General features: G+C 38.6%; 1 protein-coding gene across 1 annotated transcript; it reads left to right on the top strand.

Annotated features, from left to right (window-relative positions):
* The first annotated feature begins 12 nt into the window (after window positions 1-12).
* Window positions 13-21,120, top strand: MDH1 (malate dehydrogenase 1). Its single transcript, XM_047068931.1, has 9 exons — window positions 13-196; window positions 5,962-6,060; window positions 6,872-6,968; window positions 9,980-10,155; window positions 12,304-12,426; window positions 18,811-18,987; window positions 19,502-19,615; window positions 20,160-20,249; window positions 20,780-21,120. Exons 1-9 carry the CDS (start codon window positions 194-196, stop codon window positions 20,903-20,905), a joined length of 1,005 nt encoding a protein of 334 aa, XP_046924887.1. The 5' UTR covers window positions 13-193; the 3' UTR covers window positions 20,906-21,120.
* Window positions 21,121-22,175: the final 1,055 nt, after the last annotated feature.

Here is a 22,175-nt window from a genome sequence, read left to right on the forward strand (position 1 = left end):
ACTTGAAGGAAATCAGTTGGAGAGTGCGCCAGAATCTGGGCAGCATAAACTACAGTTCCCAGAGGGCGCTGCGGTTGGGAGCTTTTTCTTTCTCACATCGCTCGCCCTCCGTAAGTCCGTTCTGCGGTAGAGGTGACCGGATTCGCGGAGGCTCGTTTTGCAGGTGCTGAAATTGTTCGCGCAGTTCCTAATCATGGTGAGTGTGGGCCCCTGCATCCCGCTTACCTTCGCGCCCTTGTGTGGGGTTTCTTGCACTTGAAGGACTTGTTGGGAGAGGGAGGGAGGGGACGGCTGTGCAAAGCACTGTCCTTGGAGGGCTTTAGTAAAGCCTCGAATCCTCTCTTGGGGGCTTTCGCAGTGACCCAGTAATTGGGACGGGGTTGATTTCCACCTAGGGGCTCTTACAAGGACTCCAGAGAAGTTCATCACTGGAGAGGCGCGATCTCAGTCCTGCTGCATGGCGGGGATGCAAAATACGAAGCTGCGGGTTTTCTCCAAAGCACAATTATAGGGTTTGATAAGGATGATATGGGAGGAGGGGTGTTGGATCTTAACCTCTTTTTCTTCCTTGAGCCCATAGTGTTTTTTAAAGGCTTTTCTCACAAAGCCCTTGAAAGCAGAGAGCCCTTGGTTAAAGATAGTGCTTACCAGGTGCTCCAGATTACAATCGTCGTTTTCAAGAGCTGTGTTTCCGCCATATCTAATTTCACAAAATGTTATTTAAAACCTGTTCATTGATCTTTTGTAAAACCAGGAAGTGGTGCAGTGGCGGCATCACTAGCACTGATCTGTGTGTTACGAATTCTAGAGCCACTACTTTTAATATTACACAATGTAACCATCTTGTGAAGGTCTGGGTACCTAGATCACCATATTTTGTCTCTGCTGCAAGGGGGGGGGGAGGGGGAGGTGAGGCAACTCTGACGTAGAAATAATCTGCATGCTGTTTGAAGGTGACATTTGACATCAGACAGAAATTTCTTCAGTACTTGTATTTATAGTTGAAGTTGTTCTTCCTCCATTATTTCCGCTGTATTTAAATGAATTGGAATTTTTCCTGAACCCGATAAGCCATATTTTCAAGGTAAGGGGATTACTACCTCCTCTACCTTTATAAGGGGCCAGTGGTGACAGCTACTAATTCTTAGTAGCTACTAACTCTTAAATCTCGGTTTCTTACTTATAATTAGTCATTTAAACGATGGTTTGGTCTCTGACCTAATAATGTTAGCAAGAATGCAGGGTACTTAGAGAACCTGAGACTTTATAATTTTAGAACTGGATAGGACCTTTTAAAGATCATCTTGATAAATTTGCCCTACTTCAAATCTTAAAATTGTGTTCAATGAAACCCAAAGAATTATTTGCTCAAGGTCATACACCGGTTTGCTCCCAAGGGTCTTACAGCTTTTTTCACCTCACCATATTGTGCCATACAATTACCAAGTTATTTTGAAAATTTATTTTCAGTAGCTGAGGTTCTGGAGGCAGATACAAGTTCATACTGCAGATACAAACTGAAGTATTTTATCAGCATTTATATTACCTGATAGCTTTATTCCCTGCAATTCAGAATATTGGAATTCTAGGATTGGAAGGGAATTTGGAGATTATTTAATCTAATTTTAAAAGGTAGCCTGGTGATTGCACGCTAACAGTGGCAGAGCCTATTTAGGATTCTCGCTCCACCACCACCACCAACCTCCTTATCCCGCCCCTCGCCCCGGTCTCTCTCTCAAAATAAATAAATAAAATAAAAGTAGCCTGATGAGGTTAAATGATTTTCCCAAAGTCACAGAGAGAATCCTGGGCCCCCATTCTTAGGTTGTTTTGCTACGCAGTAGATAAAACCAGGCCTCACCCCCAGAAGGTCACCCGGGCACCAGAGAACACAGAGATGTCCATAAGAAAAAATACTCCTGTCGGTTTCCTGAAACTGACAGCAGTCTCACGTGACTCAGTCTTCTTTCCTCCTCAGGAGAGGATGTGAACAATCATTGAGTTTAAAAGGGGCCATCTTTTGCAAGCTGTTCAAAGCAATTTTTTTTTTAAGTGGGAATTGGGAGTGACAGCAAGAATTAACTGTATGAAGGAATCTAAATGATAGTTTGTCTTTTATATTACAGAAATAGATGTAAATTAGAAAGAAAAAAAACGAATACATGGGTTTTTCTGTAGAATAACAGAAGGAGCACTTCTATTCAAGCTTGACAACTGAGACATGCACAAGCGTCTGAATCTGCAGGAAGGTCATTAGAGCCCTGCCAAGAGCAAAGACATTCCTTCTTTGGATCTTGGCTGACTGCCCAGATGTCTAAGCAAAGAATAGTAACCTGTCTTCACACTGTAACGTTGTGGAAAGTCAGCAGGAATCTCCCACCCTCCTGCTTTTCAAATGCAGTGTTGCAAAGAGCAAAAAGAACCAAATACACACATCCTTTCCCATTTCATAATCAAACATTCAGACACTTGACTAGGCTTCCTATCCTCTTAACAAGACAGAATTACCTATCTGTGAAAATAATTTGCTCATGGACATAGAAGGAAACCGCTGAGATGGAATTAGTAGTTGTTCACTAGTTGGCCACAACCCCTTCCCTAAGGACTGTGGTCCTGGGAACACTTTTTTAGCAGCTAAAATTAATGCCTAAGATTGACTACATTACTGTGTTCTAACCATCTACCTGTAAGCTTTACAGATAGTGATACTCACTTTCCCCTTCATTTCTTATCCTGGCTTGCTTTACACTGAAGCAGCATGTGTTTATATGTTTCTTAACCCTGCACTTTCATTCATTCAACAAATATTTGTTGGACACTATCTGGGCGTGCAAATTTGAGTCAAAGGTGGACCTCTCTCACTGCAAGGGGGTGGTGGTTCACAGTCCAGTAGAGAGTAACAGACATGTAAGTAGAAAACCACAGGGTATAATAGTCCTTAGAGGAAAATTTTATGGTGACAGAGACCTATAATTATAGTATTTGCTACATACTGTTCTTAATGCTTTTCTGTTAATTCCCTCAATCCTTTATAACTACCTTATTTGTTAGGTAGTGCTGTCATTATCTACATTTTACTGTGCGGAAACTGAATACGGAGAGGTTAAGTAACTTGCCGAAGACATACAGCGAATGAGGAGTAAAGTCAGGATTTAAAACCAGAACCTCTGGGTCTAGAGGCTATCTCTGTATTACACACTGCCACCTTTCTAGCCTTTGTTTTAGAAAACTGGGTTATCCTCTTGTTTCCTGCACATGGTTCAGTAATGAATTCTCTGGCCTAAAGTAGTACCAAGTACATAATAAAGATTCATTAGTGTATTGTTTAATGAATGAAGTGAGATAACAGTTTATCAGTTGATTTATAAGACCCTATCATTAGAACTAGTGACATAATTTTGCCAACTATAGCTGGCTTTATTGTGGTCAGTAAGTTTCCAACCTTCTCAATGCGAGTATATACGAATAAAATATCTTAAACAAATTTTTAAAGCATGTTAGGTTTGCTTCCAAACAATTCTTTTACATTTCCAGGTTTTCAGTAGTCATTTTACAAGACCCAGCTATTCCTTCAGCAAGTATTTGAGCTCCAGCTACATGCCAGGCATTGTTGTAGGCAGTTGGAATACAAAGTAAATAAAATAGAATAAAATAAAATAAAAACAAAGCCCCTGGCCTTAAGTAGATTGCACGCCTGGGTGGCTTCTGACTTCCACTCAGGTCATGATCTCAGTTTGTGAGTTCAAGCCCCACATCAGGCTCATGTGCTGACAGCTTGGAGCCTGCTTCAGATTCTGTGTCTCCCTCTCTGCCCCTCCCCCACTCTCTCTCACTCTTTCTCTCCCAAAAATAATAAACATTTAAAAAAAAAAAAGAGGGGCGTCTGGGTGGCTCAGTCAGTTGAGCTTCCGACTTCAGCTCAGGTCATGGTCTCGCAGGTCATGATGAGTTCAAGCCCCACGTGGGGCTCTGTGCTGACAAACAGCTCAGAGCCTGGAGCCTGCTTCCGATTCTGAATCTCCCTCTCCCTCCCCCTCCCCTGCTCATGCTCTGCCTCTCTCTGTCTCTCAAAAATAAATAAATGTTAAGAAATTAAAAAAAAAAAGATTGCATTCTAAAGAGAAAGGGGGAATAATTTCTTCCTCTATTCCCCTTTCCTCACCTACTCCAAGGGAAGAGGAGAAAATGACAATTAACATGTAAAGGCCATATGATAAAAAATAACCATATACAATTAGTTTTAGTATTCTTCATAAACCTAAAGTCTCTTTGGAAACAGAAGTATGTATTGTAATAAAATTGGTTTATTTGGGGAATTACCGTATTTTGTCTTTTTAGGGGTAGGGAAGGCCTAGGGGAAAAGTTGAAGAGGATGGGGAAGAGACCTAGAAGGTCAAGGAATAACCTTCATAGTTACTCTCCATAGTTTTCTCCTTTTTTCCACTCATACTCTGGGCACATCTTTGGAAAGAAAGCATACATTGTCTGCTATGTACAGACTTGTTTCTCTACAACAGTTGATACTTCTTTGAGAATTTTTTCCTTTGATTTCTATGGGTACCAAATTGCTGAGTGCTGCTGACCTTCAGAGGTTAGGGTTGGAAGGTCATCGGACATAGTCTCCTTCTATCCCAAAGACATGACTCACCTGGAAGAGAGAATTCTAAATATAAAGAAATCACAGGCTTCTTTTCACCATTCAGTGAAATTCACCATTCACCGTTTCAGTGGGCCACTTCTCTCCTGCCGGTAACAATATAGGTGACACAGTATAAGTCCATTTACCCAGCATTGTCAAGGAAAGGAACACTTCACCTTGATTAAATGTTTCCATCTAAGTAAATGTATCTACTAAGTTCCAAACATTTTTGTTTAACTCTTTTTAAAAGAAATATTTCTATCTTTTTAATTCTCTGAGCTTTTTTTTTTTTTAAAGTGACTCTGGATCATCATTTTGAATATTAGTTATTATTTTTGTCCATATGTCTGTGTTTTGTTCAGGATCTGTTAAGGTCTATAAGACAACTTCTGTTATAACTATTATGCTCTCTGTACTTTTCTTTTAAAATTAATTTTCCCTTGGAATCGGGTTGTCAACTGTCAATGTATTATTTTGTTGTTATTTAATACTAAAATTTATTATAATCAAGATATCATTTTCTTGTTTTTCTTTCTCCTTACATAAAAAATAAAGGCTTAATTTTCCTCCTTCAAGTAGTCAAGTTGAATCACGATTAATAGTTTCATTAAAATTTTCTGATTCATTGTAAATAGAAAACTTTAGCCACTATTACTCCTCTTCCTGGTGTGAGGGTTCTATTGAGCAGGTGGGAGTGGGGAGATCTGCATAAGGCTCTAGTGACTACGAGAGTTTATATCACCATATAAGGCACCTCAACATCCTTAGGCCTATTTCAGTGGCAAAATAGCCTCAAAAAGATAGATACGATTTTGTAAGTAAATCCAGGTTTACAGAGGTAAATAACACCACAGAAATAACGCAGCCAAAGGACGGACACATGTTCCAGATTTGGGCATGCTATATTTACTGGACAAGTCTGAAATAAGTTAGTCCTCTACTAAGCCAAATGATAAGAAACTTTAAAATTTCACAGTAACTTTTGGGGCACCTGGGAGGCTCAGTCAGTTGGGCGGCCGACTTTGGCTCAGGTCACGGTCTCGCGGTCATGAATTCGAGCCCCGCATCAGGCTCTGTGCTGACAGCTTAGAGCCTGGAGCCTGCTTCAGATTCTGTGTCTCCCTCTCTCTCTGCCCCTCCCCCATTCGCACTCTGTCTCTCTCTGCATTTCAAAAATGAGTAAATGTTAAAAAAAAAAATTTTAATTTTACAGTAACTTTTAAAGTATGTGGTTTTCTTGTTACAGAGAACATCCTGAACATCTTTAGGATACAACAGCGTTTGTAAATAAGATGTTAATTAATGAGTCTCTTTCATTACAGTCTGAACCAATCAGAGTTCTTGTGACTGGAGCAGCTGGTCAAATTGCATATTCACTGCTGTACAGTATTGGAAATGGATCTGTCTTTGGTAAAGACCAGGTAGGTCTTCTATATACCTCAAATCAAAATTAGAACATCGTCAATAAACCCTGTATTTAGTTTCAAAGAAATGTTTAAATGAGGGTTATCCCAATAAATGTAGTAGGCACACTGCTATAAATGTAAGTGGTATCTTAATAATATGTGCTCTTCCAGGCATTGAAATGCTTTGTAGATCAGAACTATTCCACGTACTGTATTTTGTTGACTGGGTACAGCCAGCAGGTATTAGTCAGTCAGTGGAAGGTTTTTACTAGTAACATTAACTAGTAGAGTCATGTGGGAGAGAAAGCTACTGAATTAGGACTTCCTTGTTCGCCAGTGGTCTTTAGACACAAAATAGTTGGACAGGCAAATCTGCGTTCCAGTTTAAAGCAGGCACTCCCTATTCCAGCAGGTCTGGTTACACTAAAGTCTGTTTCTAAAGTATTCATCTATTATTTCTCTTCACCCATGGATATCAAGTTCTTCCTTCATGCCAGACACTATACTTAGCTTTTCATGAACTAAAATCAGAGTGAGCTGTGGCATGTCACTTCAATTTGGTATTTCTTCCCTGTATACTCCTTTAAAATTCAATAGTGGTGATTCCTTTTACTTTGTCTATTAGCACACTGTTGCTGGTTTTCTAGCATTCCTTTTTCTGAAAGTGGGATGATAACCTGACCTCCTAAAATAATTATAACTAATAATGGGAATTATATACATACATACACCAAATAAGCAAAAACTCTGCAGGAGGACTTTTTTTTTGTGACTGAGTGACATAAGCTACACTGACAGATGCTGTCGTTGGCTATTTATTTGGCAGCCTATAATTCTTGTGCTGTTGGATATCACTCCCATGATGGGTGTCCTAGATGGTGTCCTAATGGAACTGCAAGACTGTGCCCTTCCCCTCCTGAAAGGTGAGTTGGGGTGGAGGAGAAAAGGATATTATAGTATTCTGTGTCATTCAAAAAAGAGATTTTTAACCAGCCTCTCAATTAGAAACTATTTCATAAAAGTGTTTTTGGGGGCGCCTGGGTGGCTCAGTCAGTTGAGCGGCCGACTTCGGCTCAGGTCATGATCTCGCAGCTTGTGAGTTCGAGCCCTGCGTCGGGCTCTGTACTGACAGCTTAGAGCCTGGAGCCTACTTCAGATTCTGTTTCCCTCTCACTCTGCCCCTCCCCTGTTCACGCCCTGTCTATCTCTCTCTGTCTCTCTCTCTCTCTCTCTCTCTCTCTCTCAAAAATAAATAAAGATTAAAAAAAAATTTTTTTTATATAAAAGTGTTTTTGTATTTTGAGCTACAACTACTTGGTAAGATGTATATCAAGAATAAATAAGGGTAAAAGCAAGAAATAACCCGTGTCGGTTAAAAACTATGCCTCGGGGCGCCTGGGTGGCGCAGTCGGTTAAGCGTCCGACTTCAGCCAGGTCACGATCTCGCGGTCTGTGAGTTCGAGCCCCGCGTCAGGCTCTGGGCTGATGGCTCGGAGCCTGGAGCCTGTTTCCGATTCTGTGTCTCCCTCTCTCTCTGCCCCTCCCCCGTTCATGCTCTGTCTCTCTCTGTCCCAAAAATAAATAAACGTTGAAAAAAAAAAAATTAAAAAAAAAAAAACAAACTATGCCTTTTTTCCAAGGTGCTTATATATGATTTATCTAACTAAGCATAATATCACACAAGAGTTATACACCTGAGATTGTCTACATTATGTTGTTATTTAAAATCTATTTAACAAGTAATAGCGCCTTTAATGGAGAACTTTTGAACTCTAAGTGATGTCTTCCAAAGCCATATTGCCGTGAGGCTGGAAATTGGTTAGTCCCTCACGGAGAGTCTCAACCCACAGCCGTTATCAGATTGAGATACAGCATAAATTGTCCTAATCGTATGCTGCATAGTTTGAAAGCCCATGAGAGTTCTGCTAAGAGCCTTTGAGAATCATTGAACTATTGCACAAATGTAAGACAGAAGTCTTTTCATCAAATTTCACGAACATTTCATTAAAATGTTAGGTCAAGTTGTAAACTAATTTGAATATTTTTCTTTACGTATACTTTCTTTATGATCTTTTTCTTTTAGTAAGGATTAATTAATAATATTCTCCTATAAGTTCACACAGAACAAAATATATGTACACTCAAGAGAAACCATGCTCAGAATTCATATGTCTGTTCAATAGACATTTACTAGAAGGAGTACTCTGCTGCCTAAATCATGTGGGTGCATATTGTATAAGAGAGTGCAAGCTATTCTTCTGGCTCCCTTTCCTCACCCTCTTCTTTTCTTTTCTTTTCTTTTCTTTTCTTTTCTTTTCTTTTCTTTTCTTTTTTTAAATTGAAGTATAGTTGACACACAACTCACCCTCTTTTTCCAAATCAACTTTATTGCATTGTTGCATTTTTATTCCTTTCTCTGCTGAGTTCCTCTGCTCTGTCTAATGGGTCTAGTTAATAGCTTGTCCCCGATCAGCTGTGAACAGAGAGGGAAAGTTCTGCAAATAAGGATACATGTCACGGAAGAAGATTCCCCCTGACTAAGTAATGTTTCTTTGTATACCTGTTGGGGGCTTTACAGCACCCTTACTGTGACACAAATTGACCACCATAAAAATTTACCAGTGACAATGGTGAATCCTGGTTGTCTTAGTCCATCTGGGCTACTATAACAAAAATACCATAGACTGAGTGGCTTACAAACAAAAATAATTCTCAGAGTTCTGGAGGTTAGGAAATCCAAGATTAAGGTACCAGCATGGTCACATTCTGGTGAGAAGCCAATTCCTGGTTCATAGACCACTGTCTTCCTGTGTCCTCGCAAAATGGAAGGGGTGAAGGAGCTCTCTGAGGCTTCTTTTATAAGGACACTAATCTCATTCGTAACAGCTGTACCCTTCTAACCTAATCATCTCCCACAAGACCCCCATCTTTTAATACCATCACATTGGGGATTCGGTCTCAACATATGAATTTTGTGGGGGACAAAAACATTTAGTCTGTAGCACTAGTTGTGGCCTTTTTAATACTATCAACAAAGGAGAGTGATGATATATGTTCTTTAATCAAAAAACAAGTGGTGGATGTTTATTGGACTAACATAGTAGAATAGTGGTTGACCTCTGGACCAACCCAGGCTGGAATTATAGCTTCACTGCTTTTTGATGGCAGCTAATTAATCTCTTTAAACCTCTTTGTCTTCATGTATCAAATATTAAAGCTAAATTCAATAAAATAAAATTCATAGTGTTATTCCTGGCACAAAACTCCTCAATAAACATTATTTTGAATGTGTGATTCAGATCTTAGACCTTAAAGTAATTACAACGTAAAAATAGATAAATTAGTTTCTCTTTCATGCTGTGGTAGTGTGAATAACAAATGTTGCTTTGAAAGTTATATATTATCGCCTGGGTGGCGCAGTCGGTTAAGCGTCCGACTTCAGCCAGGTCACGATCTCGCGGTCCGTGAGTTCGAGCCCCGCGTCAGGCTCTGGGCTGATGGCTCGGAGCCTGGAGCCTGTTTCTGATTCTGTGTCTCCCTCTCTCTCTGCCCCTCCCCCGTTCATGCTCTGTCTCTCTCTGTCCCAAAAATAAATAAACGTTGAAAAAAAAATTAAAAAAAAAAAAAAAGAAAGTTATATATTATACCTTGTACAATCTTTGATTATAGAACAAACAGCTATAGAGTTTTTGGATTTGAAATAATTACTGAAATAGGAAAAGCAAAATAAATGTAATTTACATTTCTGCTGATGTTCTGTTTGTTGACTATATTGTCTTTCCCTTCTTAGGCCCCTAAAACTTTAAACATTATGATATATAAATGTTAACATTTGCTACAAAGGGAAAGAAGTACTGGGTAGATGCAATGTGAAAAAGAAGACCTCAGACTTTGGTGTTTCAGTAGCTCTCCATATTTATTGCCATGTTCACAGATGTCATCGCAACAGATAAAGAAGATGTTGCCTTCAAAGACCTGGATGTGGCCATTCTTGTGGGCTCCATGCCAAGAAGGGATGGCATGGAGAGGAAAGATTTACTGAAAGCAAATGTGAAAATCTTCAAATGCCAGGGTGCAGCCTTGGAGAAATATGCCAAGAAGTCAGTTAAGGTGACCATATAGTATTTTATGGGGGTTTTCATTATCAGCATTTAAAATTTGTTTCAGCATTTAAGTGGAGGCAAAATTATTTGCCTCCCCCCCCACCCCAGTTCTGTGCTGTGGTCAGTAAATAGAGAATTTTGCTTGATAAAACTTTTTTTCCCTATAATGTAGAAATTTTTATTTAGAGGTTTTCAAAAATAGTTTGCTCATTACTGTGATATGGAAATTCAGTATTAATTTAGAGACTTCTAGAGAAGGCACAGAACTTTCTGGTGCCTTTTAGCTGTGTGGAAATATTTGTTCAGAATTTGGATTTGTGATTGTAGAGAGAGATGGCTGTAAGTTGCATTCTCAGCAATGAGAGGTGTGTCTTCTAAAATGCTCAGATTTTCTCAATTCAGAGGAATTTTGATATGCTTGTCTCTTGAGGAGTAGAATTGGTGTAACTTCCTTTTCTCTTTGTGTTCAAGGTACTTTATTTCTAAATTTGCCTTATTATTATAATAAGGCCTCTTTTACCAATTAAATATCAGTTAACTAGAACTTAGTTGTCATAGCTAAAAGGCTTACTGATTAGAGGTTTTATTGATTTTGATAGTTATTCTTCCCTGTCTTGACTTTTTTTTCCCCTCTATCCTGACTTTAAACAAAGGTAAGAGAAAATGTTTAAGATTTTTAAAGTTGCCAATTACAAAGTTCTATTATAATAATATACATATATCTGAATTTTTGCTTTGTGTAGAATTCATTTCAAATAGCTTACTTTTATCTTCTATAGTCATTAATAGAAAACAGTAGAAATAAGTTGAGGAGAAATCCATAGGTCTCAAAAAATTACGTTGTTTGGACTGCTCCAGGCTGCTTGGAGTTGTGGTACTGCTTCCACAGTAATTAATCCCTCAGCCAAAAGTGTCCTTTTTAGGGAAATACACAGTGACACTGGAGTACTTAGGGGCATTGGGGTATCATGTCTTCAGCTTGCTCTCAAATGGGCCAAAAAAAAGGCTAAGGATCTGTGTGTGTGTGTGTGTGTGTGTGTGTGTGTGTGTGTGTGTGTGTGTAGAGAGAGAGAGAGGAGAGAGATGGAGCAAGTTGGGGAATCTGGGTAAAAAGGATGTGGGAGGTAGTCCCTGTATTATTCTTGCAGCTTTTCGGTAAGTTTGCATTATTTCCTGGTAAGTATATAATTTTATTAAAGATTTTTTTTTTTTTAATGTTTATGTATTTTTGAGACAGAGAGAGACAGAGTATGAACAGGGGAGGAGCAGAGTGAGAGGGAGACACAGAATCCTAAACAGGCTCCAGGCTCCGAGCTGTCAGCACAGAGCCCGACGCGGGGCTCGAACTCACGGACCGTGAGATCGTGACCCGAGCCGAAGTCGGCCGCTTAACCGACTGAGCCACCCAGGCGCCCCAAGATTTTAAAAACTTGAATGAAAAAGTCCATGGTGGATTTTCCTGTATATTTTCCTATACTGTATTATAATGCAGTGTATCCTGTACCTCCCCAAATAAAAAAAAAAAAAAAAAGTAGCCTAAAGTGCTTTCTTCTAAGGATTCTTCTCCCTTCTCAGTAGGTATGGATGGGTAGGATATGGTAATCTGTAATTTAGCAAATCCCAGTTAATTCTTAAGATTAGGCAAGATTGAAAATACTCTCAATTAATAAAGACAAATCATTGTCCTAAAGTGAACTGCTCAAGTAGAATTTCTTTTCTTGGATTACTTTTATGGAAGGAAATTTTATGGAAGGAAGGAAAAAAAAAAAAAAGGAAAATTTTATGAATGAATTGATGTCTTAGAGCCTTGGATTACTTAGGGTTTTGTGTGTGTGTGTATGTGTGTGGCAATTAGATAAATGATTTGTTTCTGTTTTGGCACAAAACAATAGAAAGACATGGACCTCAGGTCTTGGACACTGCCACCTGGAAAGCAACTTGTGTACATACTGGTAGCTTTCTTAAAGACACGTTTTGAGTAATTGTACCAAACACTAACAATGGGGTGAAAATACAGTAGAAACTGCAGTGGTAACTTTGCCTATTTTGTTCACACAAACTTGACACAAAGACTACATGTTACACATTCGTCAGTCCTATTCTAAGATAGTTTAGTTAGTCAGTATGTGGTCTATAACGGTGCTATGCCTCCTAGGTTATTGTGGTGGGAAACCCAGCCAATACCAACTGCCTGACTGCTTGCAAGTCGGCACCGTCCATCCCCAAGGAGAACTTCAGTTGCTTGACTCGTTTGGATCACAACCGAGCTAAAGCTCAGGTAGGAAAACACCTTTTAAAATCTTATGAATGTTCAACTTTAAAACCTTTTTCTCTCACTTTTAAAGTAGCTGAAACTTACTTTTTTATTTTATTGTTTTTGTTTAGTAGGAAGCTTTTCTCATTTATTAGGGAGTCTTTAAATCTAGTCTCTTAAGGAGGCTGAGCTTCATACTTAATTTTCTCAACTATAGGGGTGCCTGGGTGGCTCAGTTGGCTAAGTGTCTGACTCTTGGTTTCAGCTCGGGTCATGATCTCACGGTTCGTGAGCTCGAGCCCCACATCAAGCTCTCCGCTAAGAGCGCAGAGCCTGCTTGTGATCTCTCGCTCTCCCTTTCTCTCTGCCCTTCCAATGCTCTCTTCTCTCTTTCAGAATAAATAAACTTAAAAAAATTTTTTGAAAAAAAATTTTCTTGACTATATTTCATTTGCTAACTATATTTAAAATGCTGTTCCTAATGTTCTCTTACTGTAGTAGTTAAAAAATCAGTCATTAGTATAGATAATTAACATGACAATGCATAGTTGATTTTTGTGAGATATATAGAACATTATAGAAAGAAAGATTTCAGTTTTTTGTGTTTTATGTGATTGTTTCCTTTCTCCCTATAGCTAAGCAATCAGATTCAGATTTTTTAATTTTATATCTAATTTTATTTTTATGTCTTCTTAATATTCTACATTGTTTCCATAAAACTTCTCAATTACCACTTCTTAGCAACTAAATTTTAATTGTTCTCAAGTGCCCTTACCCCTTGGAGTCATAGATAAATGTGCCAAGGAGTCAGTGACCAGGGTAATAACAGTAACCTTTTAAAAAAATGAGAAGCCATGGCCAATTATCTGTACTGGTCTCCTAGGTTTTATTGGGTCTAGACAATCCTGGTGCCCTTCAAAAGCCATGACAAAGTTCAGGGTTCTTGGACATAACCTCTTTCCTTTTCCTTAACACTTTTCTGACCATGCCTCCTCATAAACAGGTCATCACTGTTAGGTAGTGTATGAATTTAGTCCTTTTTCTTCATTTTTAGAAATTATTTTATGTTAGAGAGCATGAGTGGGGGAGAGGGGCAAAGGGAGAGGGAGGGAGAAATCTTGAGCAGGCTCCACACTCAGCACAGAGCTCAATACAAGGCTCATTCCCATGACCCTGGGATCATGATGACCTTAGCCAAAATCAAGAGTTGGACACTCAACTGACTGAGCCACATAGGCTCCCCGCTGTTTCTTCTAAAGAACGCAACTTTGGGGGCACCTGGGTGGCGCAGTCGGTTAAGCGTCCGACTTCAGCCAGGTCACGATCTCGCGGTCCGTGAGTTCGAGCCCCGCGTCAGGCTCTGGGCTGATGGCTCGTGGCCTGGAGCCTGTTTCCGATTCTGTGTCTCCCTCTCTCTCTGCCCCTCCCCCGTTCATGCTCTGTCTCTCTCTGTCCCAAAAATAAATAAAAACGTTGAAAAAAAAAATTAAAAAAAAAAAAAAAAAGAACGCAACTTTGTTGGGGCATCTGAGTGGCTCAGTCAGTTAAGCGTCCAGCTCTTGATTTCAGTTCAAGTCATGATCTCATGGTTCATGAGATCAAGTCCCATGTCAGGTCTGTGCTGACAGCACAGAACCTGCTTGGGATTCATTCTCTCTCCCTCTCTCTTCTCTCTCTCTCTCTCTCTCTCTCTCTCTCTCTCTTCTCTCTTCTCTCTTCTCTCTCTCTCTCTCTCTCTGCCCCACCCTCATTCATTCTCTCTCTGTCTCTCTCAAAATGAATAAATAAACATTTTTTTAAAAACAATTTTAGTTTCAAGAAAAGTTTTTGTCAAAAGATGGTGTGAGGTCTAAGTTGAAAAACCACTGCTTTAAACTGAGAATTGATCAACTTTCAGCTTTGGAGTACCTAGTAAAGAAGAAAAGAATTGATACTTGTTAAGCTTCTACCCTAAGCGGAATGGTCTACATGTAATTTATCATTTAATTCTTCTAATAACCATATGAGGTATGTTATTATCTGTATTTTACAGATAAGAAACCTGAAGCCCAGAGAGGTCAGGGATCCTGCCACCTAGATTCATCTGAGTCCAAACCCCTAGGTGTGTTCTTACGTAGCAGGGTCAGGTGACCTAAGTCCGCTCTTACTAGTTCTGTGACCTTGAGAAAGTATATTTAAGGTATGAAATGGGATAATAATTCTGTCTATCTCAAAGGGAAGCTATGTGGATTAAATAAGATCTACATTAAGCCCTTATCATGGTACCTGTCACATAGTAAAACTAAATAAAAGTGGGTTGCTCTTACTATTAATGATTTGTAGTAGTAGTAAGAAGGATATAACCAAAAGTTGAGAAGAGCCATACCTCAGATATATCTCCTTGAATATTCAATTAATTTAGAAGGCCATCCGATAACAAGCTTAAATTGCAAATATTTCCTGTGAGGCTTTAGGCTGTGAGCTGTCTTTTTCCTTACTTTTTAGCTAGAATCTGGTGGGTGGAAGGAACGGGAGTTAGTTTGAATGAGTGGTGACATTTGGGTACTACGAAACATTGTTGAATTTCTTGGCTCTGGATTGCAAGATGGTTACCTACATGCAACAGGGATAAAGGTAAGGACCCTGACAAACTTGGTTTTCTGCTGTTTGAACTGAGGCCTTGGTGGAGGCAGGCACTGGAAAATTCTGCTTACAGAGGTACTATTAAGTGACACTTTGTCCCAGTGCCTGAAACCCTTTTCCCTGTAAGGGCAAAAGTCTAATGAGGAAAGAGAAAAAAGCAGTCTTGTTAGACTTTAACTTTTGGCACATGTTCCAGCATGTCAGTCTGGCACAGTGAGAGCTTGTAGGAAGTTTTTGAAAAAGCAGTTTCTTCCTCCCATAGAAGTTGTTAATCCAGTGAGAAAAATAACAAATGCAAAGACTATTTCATACATGAATGTTGCTAGTCTTAACGTAGTTCATTTTGGAAATCAGGGCCTAGCTACCTAGTGACTGTCTAACACCTGCAGAATTCCCCTGTGTATTTGCAAACCAGAGCTGCATATATATGCTGACAGGGTAATTTGCCAGTACAACTAGTTAGCTGGTACCAGGGGGAAGAAATTTACTGGGGCTGGAGAATCAGTCCAAAACTGTTTAACAGGTCTACATGGCAGACATGACAGCATCTATGGAGCAAGGAAGTGCAATCCTGGATACACGTGAATTTAGACTCGCTCTGACACGAATGAAATTTAGAAACTACATCTGCAAAGTATTGGCCTTTGCTGTCCAGACAGAAATGGATTAACTCAGTAAATTAAAAAAAAAAAAAAAAAAAAAAGAGGAAGTAGGCAAAGGACAAAAGAAGGAAGGAGCTTCCTGGAGGGAGGAGAGGCCTGGAAGCAGTTTGTCTTCACCGTACCCTGGAGCAGTTAAGGCTGGCATTCAGCAAAGGTATAGGTTCTTAGTTCTTGGTAACAGACATCTTAGGTTGCTTGCCCTGGGTAAATTTTCCCTTTTCTCTATGATACCTACTAAATACAAGTAAGAGCAATTCTTCCCAAGTCCAGGAAGGTCATAGCACAGAAAATGGTACTCATTGTACCTCATACCACTCTACCTCGACCACTAAGCAGATCAGTAGCTGGATTCTCTAGAAACAAGCTATCCAACTACTTTGTGAAGACTGATGTGCTTTAATAGTCCTAATACTTGCAGAACTCTAGATGAAGCAGGGTTTAGATGAGAAGTGATTTAAATGTCAGAAACAAAATTTTAAGTTAATTTTTAAAAATCATCCAATTATGGGAATGCAAACTGGTACAGCCACTCTGGAAGACAGTGTGGAAGTTCCTCAAAAAATTAAAAATAGATCTACCTTAGGACCCAGCAATAGCACTGCTAGGAATTTACCCAAGGGATACAGGAGTACTGATACACAGGGGCACTTTCAACAATAGCCAAACTATGGAAAGAGCCTCAATGTCCATCAACTGATGAATGGATAAAGAGATTGTGGTTTATATACACAATGGAATACTACTTGGCAATGAGAAAGAATGAAACATGGCCTTTTGTAGCAACGTGGAAGGAACTGGAAAGTGTTATGCTAAGTGAAATAAGTCATACAGAGAAAGACAGATACCATATGTTTTCACTCTTATGTGGATCCTGAGAAACTTAACAGAAGACCATGGGGGAGGAGAAGGGGGAAAAAAAGTTACAGAGAGGGAGGGAGGCAAACCATAAGAGACTCTTAAAAACTGAGAATAAACTCAGGGTTGATGGGGGGTGGTAGGGAGGGGAAAGTGGGTGATGGGCATTGAGGTGGGTACCTGTTGGGATGAGCACTGGGTGTTGTATGGAAACCAATTTGACAATAAATTTCATATTAAAAAAAATCCTCCAATTACTGTAGGATTTGATTTTTTTAATGTTTATTTTTGAGACACAGAGCACTAGTGGGGGAGGGACAGGGAGGAAGGGAGACAGTCCAAAGCAGGCTCAGCACTGTCAGTGCAAAGCCTGAGCCATGAGAGATCACAACCTGAGCCAAAATCAGACACCCAACCGACTTGAGCCATCCACGCGTCCCTAACTATTGTAGGATTTAAGAAACAAGTCTCAATTTTAAGGGTTATAGTGAAAGTGAACACAATTTGATTTTTATTTGCTGGAATAAATTAGGGTAAAGATGAATCAAGTCATTGCAAGCATTTTAGGTGTTGGCCTTGTCCATTAGTGTCCTTTTTGGTTGGTTGGTTGGTTGGTTGTTCTATTGCTTTTTACTCTTTATTTTAGAATATAGACTAAGAAGTTACAAAAATAGTACAGAGAATCCCTGTACTATTTTATACTGTTTGATGCCTTTAAGACCCATCCAAGTTGTTGCCTGTATCAGTAGTTCACTCCTTTTTATTATTTGTGCAGTAATTCCCATTTATTTCATTATATGGAAGGACCACCATTTCTAACCATTCTTGAAGGACTTTGGGGTTGTTTCCAATTTGGGGCTATCCTTATTGTTTTTAAATCTTCTTAAATTATCAGAGTATAAATCCTTTGGATGGAGTGCTTTTACTGATGTATGCAAAAGCTGTGAACTCTGGCACAGCTATTTTTCTCTCCCATTCTACTGGTAATATGAAAGAAAGAGAAATCACCCACAGTGTTACCCTAACACATTCAGTTCTTAAAAATTTTTTCCCAAAACATTCCTTTCTGGTCCATCATAATTCTGCTGTCTAATTAAGAACAAATTATACATGTAACCATAATTTCTTTTTGCAAATTATCTTATCAGGCAATAGCAAAATAAGTGAACTGATTTTGTTTATTTAAATCTTTCAAAACATAACTTTTTTTTTTCAAGTTTGTTTATTTATTTATTTATTTATTTATTTATTTATTTTTTTTGAGAGACAGAAAGTGCAAGCCAGGGAGGGGCAGAGAGAGAAGGAGAGAGAGAATCCCAAGCAGGCTCTGCACTGTCAGTGCAGAGCCCAACGTGGGGCTTGAACCCATGAACTGTGAGATCATGATCTGAGCTGAGGTTGGGTGCTTAACTGACTGAGCCACCCAGGCGCCCCAAACATAACTTTCTAACCCTTTGTGTGGTTACGTAGTATAATTGATAGTCATGTGACTCTAAGGCATGCAGGATCCTAGAGTACTTTTTTTTTTTAAGTTTTTTGGGTTTTTTTTTAAGTAATCTCTACATTCAGCATGGACCACCTACTCATGACCCCAAGATCAAGAGTCGCATGCTCCCCCAACCGAGCCAGCGAGATGTCCCCTAAAGTGCTTTTTGAACCTACAATGAGAAATTGTTAGTTCTGGTATCATTTTAGAGACATTTAGAGTATTTCCTTTGGTTCCCTGTTCTATAAACTGAGGACAGTCATACTTTTGGTAATCTGAATCCCTTCCCACTCCAAAATTTCATAGGATTATTTGAAATTTAGCTAATTAATTTTTATGATATATAATAAAAATTTCCCCTAAATGTGGAGAAAATCCCATATTCTAACCTGATTCTCAGAAGTGCTGAGGAGACATCTCTAAGTAAGTATTAACAACAAAGCAAAGGTCACATTTATATATTCAAACCATATTAATCTCTTGCTGGTGTTTTATATTTGATAAACCCACTATACTGATAAGTCAGGCACAAACTGAGGTGCTCTTTGTTCTCAAATAGTCTACTTTGTAATCTTTTGGGTTCACATTTTGTTTATACAGTTGAGCTTTAGGAAATAACCAAGCAGTAAATTATAATAATAATTAACACTATATTATTTTACAAATCAATATAACGTGTGTTTTCTTGAAGATTCAGAGGCTTTTTATTTTAAGCGTTTGTCAGGCACAATTTGAAATAAAAAGCATTTGTCTAAGTAATGTGTTTGTTTTCTATTTCACTAGATTGCTCTTAAACTTGGCGTGACTTCTGATGATGTAAAGAATGTCATTATCTGGGGAAACCATTCCTCAACTCAGTATCCAGATGTCAGCCATGCCAAGGTGAAACTGCATGGAAAGGAAGTTGGTGTTTACGATGCTCTGAAAGATGACAGCTGGCTCAAAGGAGAATTCATCACAGTAAGAAAAATCTCTTAACAGCCATGCGTAAAGAACTCTTGAGAAACACACCACATTGCTGACCTGAGTGTCTCTCCAAGGGATGGGGGTGGAGTGGTTCTCAAGGAGAGCAGGCCTTTCACAGTTGCTCTGGTGACTATATACTTTCTTTGCAGGTCATACACAGCCAATCTTGATCCAGTCAGATCTGATCTGTTGTGTGGCACTCAAGATTGATTGTTAAAATGAGAAAAAACTAAAGTTCCCTCCAGTCATCCAGTTCATCTTTATAACGAGATCCATTTCTTTATATGGAATGTAGTAAACTCTGTGTGGATTTGTAGTTTCCTTTTTTCAGAAAGACTGGTGCTTATAATTCAGATAGTTTGGTAAGGCCCACACCAGGTAGTTGAATGATTTTGGAGGGGAAGACATTAAACTATGATTGCAGTCTTTCATCCCAGGATTAGCTCAGAATTGATAAAAACTCTGCTCTCATGATCAAGTAATACTGTCTCTGCCTGTCCCCAACCAGACCGTGCAGCAGCGTGGTGCTGCTGTCATCAAGGCTCGAAAGCTGTCCAGCGCAATGTCTGCTGCAAAAGCCATCTGTGACCATGTCAGAGACATCTGGTTTGGAACCCCAGAGGTGAGGACTCCGTGATCTGTACAGGCCGCTCTTTCATTTTTGGCCTCTGATGTTGTGCTGTGAAAAGAACATAACCTTGCAGTCAGGAAGGTTAGGTTTATATCCCAGCTCAGCTGCCTACTGGCTGAAAAATCTTGGGAAAGTTACTTAAACTTTGTGAACCATTTGATTATCTTTTACATGGCATTTCTCACAGGGTTGTTAAGGGTTAGATGAGATGATATATGGAAAACACCTAGCACACCTGGCGACTGTGACTTTTTTCCTAAAACCTATATTAAGGCCATAGCTTCCTCATTTAGAAAATGAGAATTCAGTTTCTCTGGCCTGCTTCTCACAAGGATTGGAGGAGTGGAATGAGATAATAACACATGGAAGTTAACCTGTCATGGAAGTGCCTGGTGATGCTTCTTATACAGTATTGAAGTCAGGCACATAGTAAGAAAGCATTACCTGGTTTAGTTTTGTTAATTCATGTTCATTTGCTTGTGTGAACTAATTCCTAAGCACCATGAGAATATACAACGTTGATTATTGTTTTTAGGGAGAATTTGTGTCCATGGGCATTATCTCTGATGGCAACCCCTATGGTATTCCTGATGATCTGCTGTACTCATTCCCTGTTACAATCAAGGTATGGTATTTTAGGGTTATTTCCCTCTGTTCCCTTCTGGGAGAGTAGTTACATATTTTTATTAATATTGGTATGTTAGTCTAGAAAGTTGTTCTTTTACTAAGTTAGACATTTTTCTCAACTTTAAAATTGTATGAAGCACAACTTCAGGGTACTAAAAGATTGAAATTAATCTGGAAAGCAAGATTCACCTCTTGTCACTAGATGTACTTTGTTATTATGCCTCTAATTGTTATTATGCCTCTTATTTTTATTATGACCATATGAAAGTCATTAGTTTTTTTTTAACGTTTGCTAATTAAATCCTCATTTAAAGATTTTTTTTCTAGATTCAATGAGTTTTAAATCCAAGTGTTGAATTTTTACCAGAATTATATGTTAGTTAAGATCTGGATTTTGATTTGCTTCTTTAGAATCAGACTTTAAAAACAGATACTCCTGTAGCGTAAAGTTCAATCTGAGTTGTTGCTTGCTGGAAGATCAGTTCTCATTTAATTGTAAATCTTTTATTTGCAATTATTTTCAAACAGAACAAGACCTGGAAGGTTGTTGAAGGTCTCACTATTAATGATTTCTCTCGTGAGAAGATGGATCTAACTGCAAAGGAACTGGCAGAAGAAAAAGAAACTGCTTTTGAATTTCTCTCTTCTGCCTGACTAGACAATCATTTTGATGTTACTAAAAGCTCCAGAGCTGAAGAATCTAAATGTCGTCTTTGACTCTCGTAACCAAATAACAATAATGCTATACTTAAATTACTTGCGAAAAAACAACACATTTGAAAGATTGTGTGCTTCTTGGTATAAATTTGTGACAGTTTATCATCATGCTGTTAGTGCTGCATTCTAAATAAAATATATATTCAAATGAAGACGACTCAGACTCTAATTTCCAGCTAACATTTCATTTCTGTTCAGAAAACAAACTTGCATGTGTCCCAGTTTAGTACTGTGATTTCTTTTTTAACCAGAGAAAAGCAGTAAAGATGGAAAATGTTACAAAATAAAGCATAATTCTCTTCTCATAAACAGGATAGGAAAATCCATCTTGTGATAATGAATCATTCTACTGTAGAATATATTTTTAAGCATCCCTACATTAGACTATTAAACACTTACATATTTTAAATCTTAAAGGTTAGTTCGTGCACTGTAGATAATTTGATTTTAACATTATCTGTTAAATAGGTTGCAAAAATAGTGTTAACAGTTTAATGCCATTGGGTGAAATTAGAACAGTCATTTTCGTGATGGAATGAAAAGGTAATAAATCTTCCCTTGATGTATTACCTTATAGCAGATAAGGAATAATTTACATTTCATAACTGCTAAATGCCACAGAAATGTATGCTAGTGGGAATGTCCTCAGTCTAAGCTTCTTACTAGAAACAGTGCTATTCAAAAAAATTAGTCTTTTTTTCCAAAATTCATAAGGACCAGAGACCTCACTTTCCATTCTTATACTTAATTCATTGTACATAATAGATAATATAAATCTCTCAGGGCCTAATCTAGTGTTCTTCATGGGTGCTCAAATACCTAGTTGGATCTATTAAATAAAACTGTATCATCTTGTATTCTATATATAGAAAAGAGAAAAAAAGCAAGCAAGTGCAAAGTGCTTTTAGAACTGTTACCAATTAGGGCTCCTGGGTGGTGGCTCAGTTGGTTAAGTGTCCCAACTTTTGATTTCGGCTCAGGTCATGATCCCATGATTTGTGAGTCTGAGCCCCACATCGGGCTCTGCACTGGCAATGTGGAGCCTGCTTGGGATTCTGTCTGTCTATAAATAAATAAACATTTTTTAAAAAGAACTTATTAATCAGATGCATAAAAATTTCATATGAATTATTTTAATTTTATATATAAGAAGTGTGAATGTATACCAGTTATTAAATTATTCTCAGTTCCAAACACACCCTTCTAT

This window comes from Lynx rufus, unplaced genomic scaffold (genome assembly GCF_022079265.1).
Source record: "Lynx rufus isolate CCGP_SWC_20201006 ecotype Redwood Valley unplaced genomic scaffold, mLynRuf1.p SCAF_8, whole genome shotgun sequence".
Classification (NCBI taxonomy): Eukaryota; Metazoa; Chordata; class Mammalia; order Carnivora; family Felidae; genus Lynx; species Lynx rufus.

Excerpts from the sequence above, each read along its gene's own strand:
- MDH1 (XM_047068931.1), top strand. Across the intron at positions 6,969-9,979 it reads TGCCCTTCCCCTCCTGAAAG|ATGTCATCGCAACAGATAAA; the intron begins GTGAGTTGGGGT and ends CCATGTTCACAG. Across the intron at positions 10,156-12,303 it reads ATGCCAAGAAGTCAGTTAAG|GTTATTGTGGTGGGAAACCC; the intron begins GTGACCATATAG and ends TATGCCTCCTAG.